Source organism: Panthera onca, chromosome D3 (assembly GCF_046562875.1).
Source record: "Panthera onca isolate mPanOnc1 chromosome D3, mPanOnc1 haplotype 2, whole genome shotgun sequence".
Taxonomy (NCBI): domain Eukaryota; kingdom Metazoa; phylum Chordata; class Mammalia; order Carnivora; family Felidae; genus Panthera; species Panthera onca.
This window is the reverse complement of record NC_138350.1, coordinates 17,134,472-17,142,199: the sequence shown is the minus strand read 5'-3', so window position 1 is coordinate 17,142,199 and position 7,728 is coordinate 17,134,472. Positions and strand designations below refer to the sequence as shown.

The window sequence follows — 7,728 nt, the reverse complement described above, 5'->3', positions numbered from 1 at the left end:
AACAATCGGATTTGTTTGGGCTTCTACACCGTCTGAGCTAATGTTTCTGGCAGTCTTTACACTTTTCCTACACTTTGCACTTGTTCATTTTGAGTCTTTGCTTTCTCGGGAACGGAACAGGTTCCCGAAACATTCCATGGCGAGGGAGGCCGTTAGCTGCGGAGCCAGGAGCTGACAGGAAGCGTTGGCTGGTCCAAGCTCTGTCGGCAAACGTATTCTACGAGGAACTGATTTTTATGCTAGCACGAAGGGCAAACCAAGGTCAATATTTATACTGAAGAACCATCTAAGTAAAAACACTGGCCTAAGATTTGGTGAAGTGTTTTATTACAGTGTAAGAGCTTACAGTTAAAGTAGAACAGCTTTGGGTCCCTTGTCCAGAGGTCCTTGTTGGTGGGGACCGGGGGCCTGTGCCCAAGACAATCCTGGAGTAGCCTCTTCTGTCCCCCTCCCCCACCCCCAGGGTAGCAGGTAAGCAGCCTGGCTGAGGGGCAGGTACCCCCCCCTCGGCTGACGCGTGCTGGCGTGCACCTCACAGCAGCTGCTCGGGACCCAAGTGTCAGCACCGCTCCTCCGCCCTCCCTTAGGGCTCCACCCAGCGTCACCGTAGCGCGCCTGTGTGTCACTAACCTTTCTCTCTGTGCTATGAGAAGAAATGCTATAAACGTTAGAAGTAGTCACTGTATGTTGTACAAGCATTTGTGGACGTGTAAAATAAAAGTTACGTAATGCTTCTGTTGAAATGTTTCCTGCGTTCGTTCTGTAGTGTTTGAATTTAAACACTGCGAGGAAGTCTTGGGGAGAAAGTGAATCCGCTGGGGTTGCTACCCCTTTGATTTTAATACTAGGGAGGGAAGGGGGACGGGGGAGGGACAGGCGCTTCGGCCTCCAGCTGGGGAGCTGCGTCAGAAACGTTAAGGCATCGGGTGTGGTGAGTTCCACTGAGTTAAAGCAAAATTCAAATTCTGCAGCTTTATGAAATTTTCCTCTCAGATCACATACATGCTCCTGTGTTCCTCGGGACCACTGCGGCCTTGACAAAGGCAGAGCATCTGTCGCCCACCGTATAATGACGTGTTCACATACCCATCTAGGGAAGGTCCAGGTAGGGACACGGAACACCATCCCCGTAGGCGGCTTGAGGTTGGGCCCCTGAAGAGGACCTTTGACTTCGGCGCCCCAGGGCAGCAGAGAGCCGGGAGGGGGACAGGTGCCCCTCAGTCTCTTCAGATGGGATCTCCTTTTGCTAGAGCTGCTGTCCCCTTTCCCGGAAGGTGTAGCCACCTGGACAGCCCCCCACTTCCTGGGCGCTTTCCTCAGCCGGAGCACAGCCAGCCACCGGAGAGGTCAGGAGGAAGTCGTGCGGACCGACACCTTGGGAGAGAGGCCACACTTAGGTCAGAGCCCTCTTCTCACCCGGTGGTCCACAGCGGGGCAGTGGGTGTGGACCAGCCTGGAGAAGCCAGCCCCACCGGACTCGAGGCAGAGGGCATTCAGAAAAGGAAATGGGATTTAGAAAAGGCATCTTCGAGGCAGAGGGCATTCAGAAAAGGAAATGGGATTTAGAAAAGGCATCTTCAGCCCGAGCCAGTCAGGCCGTGTGACTCTCAGGACAGAATTACTCCTGAAGGTCATGCCCCTAAGACAGCACGTAGACTGAAAACTCCTCTGATGCTTTAAATCCAAAGTAGTACTTAAAGATTTCAACTTCTCCCTGAAGGCGTTTAGGGGCATTTGGATCACAAAAGCCTTTTGGGTGCTGTTTACATCCACAGTCACAGTTTCATAGTTAAGGGGATATAAATTAAAATAGGTACAAGACACTCTGTACGTCGACAGACCGTTTTCTCGTTCGTTTGTATCAACTAAGGATACCGGGTGCATGTATACAAAAGACATCTTAAAACAGCCCGCTCAGGTTGTAATAGGCTATTTCCTAGCAAAATTGGATCAAACTAAGCTCTGTGTACTCCCGCTACAGCGAGGACTGTTGAGATGCCGGGTCCCGCGTGGTCGGACCCGGGAGGGAGGGCACAGCATGGAGCACGCCAGCTGGACTTGAGCCGACCAGAGAGTGCTCACATTCCAAAGCCCCGGCCACGCCCCCGCCAAGCCAATTACATCACCGCGTCTGAGACTCAGGCACTGGTACTTTTGGAAACTCACAGGAGACTCCAGTGTTGGAAACACGAATGAGAACCACTGTGGTAAGGCGTAAGGCCTTTACCAGGCAGTGAAAAGGTGGCTTCGACCTTTAAAACCGAGAAGGACTGAACGTCAACTTCCTGTTTACTAACAACCAAAACTGGGAGGTGAACTTGCTTTATTTTCCCCCCTTTTCATTCATTGTGTGAATCTGTACCCCTGGTATCCATACCTTCCTGTTTTGATACAGAATCGAGAATAGAGGGAGAAGTGAACAGTCTATATTCTCATGTCAGACTGCTCACGCCTCCCTCCCCCGCCAGCCACTCACCACGGTTAACTGTCCATTTTTATCTTTATAGATTTGCTCTTCGGGTCCCGTGTCGAAAACGATCGTGCCTTCTTTTCCAGGACTAATATAAAACCGTAAACTGGAAATACACAAAATCATCAATTACTGACCTTTTTTTGCCTCTTGTCTACAAAAGAAATTCGCTTATGCAGCTTTACTGGTTTCAAGATCAAATTCCTGTTTTAATAGAGTTTTATTTTACTTGAGTACCCAAAAGACCACCAGTTCCGTAACGGAGAAAACTCACCACGTTCCTGTGGTTATTCTCAAATTACTTTAGCACGTTCAGTCCTTCAAGGGGCCAATTTGATGTCTGAAGAACCACCTACATATGGTCCTGCTGAAACTCTCGTGGCTGGGGGGGCGGGTCTCCCTGTGAGGTCCAGCAAAACCAACCCCACTCTGTGCCCCCCTCTTGTACATAATGGATTTGCTCAGGACATTAGGGTGGCTTCAGACCTAATAGGGGCAGCAGGAAGACCTGCTTTCCCAGGGGCTGGGGGGGGGGGGGCACAGCGCCTCCTGATCCCGTCTGCGAACGAGAATCCAGCATGGCCTCAGGAACCCCCACACCATCCCCCACCAGCCAGGTGACACTGGGCCTGCTGCTTAGCCGCTTTGTGCCCCTGACATGGAAAACGTGGCCATCCTTCAGAGCTGAGAGAATCGAGTAAGAGCACCCCATCTATGTGTCAGATGGTTTTCTTTTCCGTCCTAAAGTAATGTTGCCACTCTGCCCTCATCAGTTGTAGGCAGCCTGCAAAGCTCTGGGCCCATCGTGCTCGGCCAACGGTCCCGAACAACAACCATCAACAGGAAGGGTGTGGCCGTCACCTGCTCTGGCCCAGAGGTCCACCTTTCACTCAGTGACAGCTTCCCTCAGGAACATAAGGCCCTCCTTGGAGAACTGGGATGTGAGACCACGGTTTCCTATGTGAGTGAGCGATCGCTGGGCAAAACCACCTACCTCCCCTGGACGACATTGACAATGTTCCCCCGCTTCACCAGCATGACGAGCTTAGTAATGGCTTCAAAGATATGTTCACACTGTAAGACGGCATCCCCCTGAGAAGAAGACATAGCTGTTCCAGAAGCAGTGGCTTTTTTAATTTTTATTTTTGAGAGAGACAGAGCATGAGCAGGGGAGGGACAGAGAGAGAGAGAGAGAGGGAAACACAGAATCCGAAGCAGGCTCCAGGCACTGAGCTGTCAGCACAGAGCCTGACGCGGGGCTCGAACTCACGAACCGTGAGATCGTGACCTGAGCCGAAGTCGGACGCTCAACCGACTGAGCCACCCAGGCACCCCGGGAGCAGTGGCTCAAAAGGAAAACACCCTCCAATACCGAGGCTCTGCGGCAGGCAACTGAATATCGTGGCGGTGGTCTCCCTCTGTCAGCAGAGACGGGTGGCCGGCAATTACCTTTTGTTTGCTGTCCTCCGGCGACACGTGAATGACCAAGATTCCATCACTGAGGCTGCTGGTGGAGACCCCTTAAGACAGATCCAGAGTTAGGGACCGGGAACCGGACAACTTGAAATCAATGCAGGAAGAAAGAGGAGGCATACCTGGGGGTGCCCCAACCCCACACTCTTTCCCTCCCAGCTGGGCCCAGCAGGAAGAAGGGCACACTCCAGCAATGAGCATGCCGTGAGGCTGTGAAGGGCTGTGCTCGGGATACAGCACAGGTCATCGGAGAAGGGGACGGTTGTCCAAGCTGGATACTGGAGCGAAGGGGTGGCCGTTGATATTTATGCCAGAAAGAGAAGCACAGGCCAGGCCCCGGCAGCCCCAGGCTTTAAGGGCACCCTCCACTTCGGTCTTCCACTGGAGGGTGTCTTCTTAACTGGTGAGCCCAGAAGCTAAGTCGACCCCGTGAACAGCCGTACGGTCGCTGGCTTCTTACCTTTGAGTGCCGAGTACGCTATTTTCTGCTTGATTTTGGCAAGTTCCACCACGTAAGCCGCTTTCTGAGTGAGGAGGAACTGCCGCTCCCGCGCCCGGAAGCCCTTCCTGTCGTATTTAATGACCGGGACACCGTACTGCGAAGAGGTGACCGTCACCATGAAGGGAAGGGGACTCCGTGGGCGGAGGGGGCAGAGTACTGAGCTCCTTACTTCCAGCACTCACCTGCTTATCGGTGAGCAGGTATTACCACACAGCGCTTCCTGCCATGGAACCCTGGGGCCTCTCCGTAACCCTGCCACCCCCACCCACAGAGGGACAAAGGCAGCAAGAGCTGAAGTAACCTGCCCAGATGGCGCATGGCTACTAAGTTGTGCCATGTTGGCACCCCGCCACATTGCTGCTGCTAATAGGGGGTGTTTAACGATTAATTTCATGGCTGTGTTTCACTCAATTTCATAGGAAAACCCAACCCGGTTCCTGGGGTGACAGATAAGGACCGTAAGAACAGCAAATAGGTGCCTAGGGATCATGCGGGCCCCACAGTCTTTGTTAATACCCAGAGCATCACAGTTGTGAACCCTGCCCATCCCCACGCACCCCTGCATTTCAACAGCACTTCCAGACACCCCTCGTACAGAAGACAGACCCTGTTCTCACGCTTCGTGAGGGAATCCTGACTGATGCCAGGACACAACACATCCCTACCTGGATTTTCTCACTGCTGATGAGTTGAAGTACTTTGGGATTAATGTCTCCTTCATCTGGGGAGGGAATCGGAGCACAGTGAATCGTCAACTAAACGCCATCGTGGTGCAAAAGCCACTGGTACCTGCTGGGTTTACGTCTCTCTGTGACCAAGACCTCCACTATGGCCAGGAGACTCTCCGGAGTCAGGCGTCATCTTCTGACCCTCTAAGCGAGTGCACAAACAGAAGAACGTACTTACCGATCCGACTGTTGGCGAAGGGCTGGTTTAAGGCCTCTGCATAACCTTCTTTCTTCGCCCTGAAGAGTTCACTTGTAACCACCTTTTGCTGCATCTGGTAACAGAGAGAGGAAAGTACAAAAGTGGGAGCCGTGGGGCTCCTTGAGACGGAGGTCCGCGGCACAGCTCACTTTCCGTGATCAGCTGTAGAGGCCTCGTCATACCTCCGCCCGGAAATGACAGCACATTCCAGGCTTTGGCCAAAGTGCCCCTAAAAATTATGCTGGCAGAGACTGGAGCTGACACTTCGTGCTGGTCTCTTGCACTCCCTTCCCAGCAGGGGAATTTTCAGAATTTCAGACAGCAGTTTCCTCCTTCTGGGTCAGAGGTCTGCCTGCAAACTCCAGCCCCGGGGGCCAGATCCAGCGGGGGCCAGATCCAGCCTGCTGCCGGTTGTTTCTAAGTTTTTGTTTGTTTGTTTTGCAGCCTGGCTACGCCACTCATTCATGTGTGCTGTCCGGCAGCTTCCGTGCTCTGCTCGCAGAGTCGAGTGACTGCAACAGAGATCGTGCGGCCCGCAGACCCTGAGAGAGGACTCTCTAGCGCTTTACGGACCTGCAGACAAGCAGACACAAAACCCTCCAGCAGAGAAGGGGCCCGGCCTTCCGTGCAGCACGGGGGCCATCTGGGCTGTGTTCCCATGGCAACAGCGTGAGCAGAAGCACTTGCAACATCTGTCCTTGAACAAGGGGCTCTGACCTAAGTGGCCTTCTTGTGTTCCATCCCCAACACATGCAGGAGGCATGCGCCCGGTGTGACCCCTGGGCTCCCAGGAGAGATGGTGGGCGAGCGCCGCCCACCCCGGACCTTCCAGCACCTTCGCCACCCGCCCGGGCTCCCCGTCCTTACCAGCGCCTTCCTCTCGGCCGTGATCCCGCGACAGTACTTCCGAACCAGGTTCCTGGTGCACATCTTCCTGAGCAGGTCCGAGGCCTGTGTGGAGAACACACGCACTTCTGCTCTACCCGCCTCACTCAGGCCCAGTCTTGGGCTGTGGCCACCAAGACAGAGGCTCTGAAAGCAAGTCGAATTCAGTCCGATTTCAACTACAGCATTAGTGTTTTTTTGTTTTTTTGTTTTTTTTAAGTTTATTTACTTTGAGAGCAAGCGAGCATGAGCGGTGGGGAGGGGCGGGGTGGGGGGAGGGAGGGAGGGAGAATCCCAAGCAGGCTCCTTGCTGTCAGCACAGAGCCTGACGTGGGGTTTAATCCCATGAACCTCGAGATCATGACTTGAGCTGAAACCAAGACTTGGACACTTAACTGACTGAGCCATGCAGGCGCCCCAGTACAGCATTAGTATTTTAAAGCCCGAGAAAGCAACTAATCTTCCAATCTTGCATTACCTTTTCACCGTTGCTAAGCTACTGCTTCTCGAACTTGAATGTGTTTGAGTCACCCGAGGACCCGGCTAAAAAAAAAGACTCTAAGAACTGCTCAGCGGACCTGGGCTGGGGCCCGGTTTCTTACAGAGGCCCCCACTGTGCTCCAGCCACAGGATCCTTGGACCTTCTTTTGAGAAACGCTGTTCTAGGTGACAGTCATTATAAGCCATCAGGAAGGCCACACCAAGGGCAGCGCTATTCGCAAATGCTCCGTGCTAACCAACCTCCATTGGCTTGAGAGTACGAATTGAGAGGAGCGACATTTCTCATAGGACAGCCTTGCAAAGAAGTGCTTCGCTAAAGCCTTTCGAGCCAAGGGTGGTGGCACAAAGATACACCAGCTGAGCCCCGTCGCTGCCCGAGTCACTTGCAACAACAATCTGCGTGTCATCCTCACATTTTCTAAAATGCCAGGAGGCCTCAGCCAGCTCTTGTCCAAGACGTTCTTTGGGACATGATACCGGAGGTTCAAGATGTAATTCTTCCGCACGAACACGATAAACTCCTCATTGTCCGGGCAGAGAGGCTTGTTGCGGTTGATGAATCCCTTTATGAACCTGAAGCGGCAAGTGGTTTCTGTTAATTTTCTGGCCCATTTCTTCACGGAGCCTCGGGCTCTCTCCCCACCTGTTTGCAAAGGAGGCCAAAATGGTGCAGGTTGTTTGGGTCGCCAGGTGGGGCGACCGTTCCGTGGCCCACAGGTCGGGTCTGCCCCGAAAATGTGCTCTATTTCACCCATGCTATCTTCGGTTTTGTTTTGAGTGGTTTGAATTAGTTGCTAACAACAATATTGGGAAATAGTACACGAAAGCCAGATTTCCAGCCAACCTTGGGTGGGCGGAGGGGGAGGGGGGGGACTGGTTATCAAGAATCTGTGGCAACACTAAGCTGGCATTTCTCCAAGGCAGCAGTCAGCTGGAGTAGTGACTGCCCCTCTGAGGTGGACTGAGCTTT

At 53.2% G+C, this 7,728-nt stretch overlaps 1 protein-coding gene across 1 annotated transcript in view; it reads right to left on the bottom strand.

The window, feature by feature from the left end:
- Positions 1–305: 305 nt before the first annotated feature.
- MYO1H (myosin IH) overlaps positions 306–7,728 on the bottom strand; it is a 46,190-nt gene continuing 38,767 nt past the window's right edge. The window contains exons 23-31 of the mRNA XM_060612516.3: positions 7,172–7,331; positions 6,240–6,323; positions 5,352–5,445; positions 5,111–5,166; positions 4,404–4,539; positions 3,920–3,990; positions 3,465–3,562; positions 2,477–2,576; positions 306–1,374 (exon numbers count right to left, since the gene is read on the bottom strand). Coding sequence (XP_060468499.3) covers positions 1,348–1,374; positions 2,477–2,576; positions 3,465–3,562; positions 3,920–3,990; positions 4,404–4,539; positions 5,111–5,166; positions 5,352–5,445; positions 6,240–6,323; positions 7,172–7,331 — 826 coding nt within the window. The 3' untranslated portion in view covers positions 306–1,347. The remainder of the gene's footprint in view (positions 1,375–2,476; positions 2,577–3,464; positions 3,563–3,919; positions 3,991–4,403; positions 4,540–5,110; positions 5,167–5,351; positions 5,446–6,239; positions 6,324–7,171; positions 7,332–7,728) is intronic.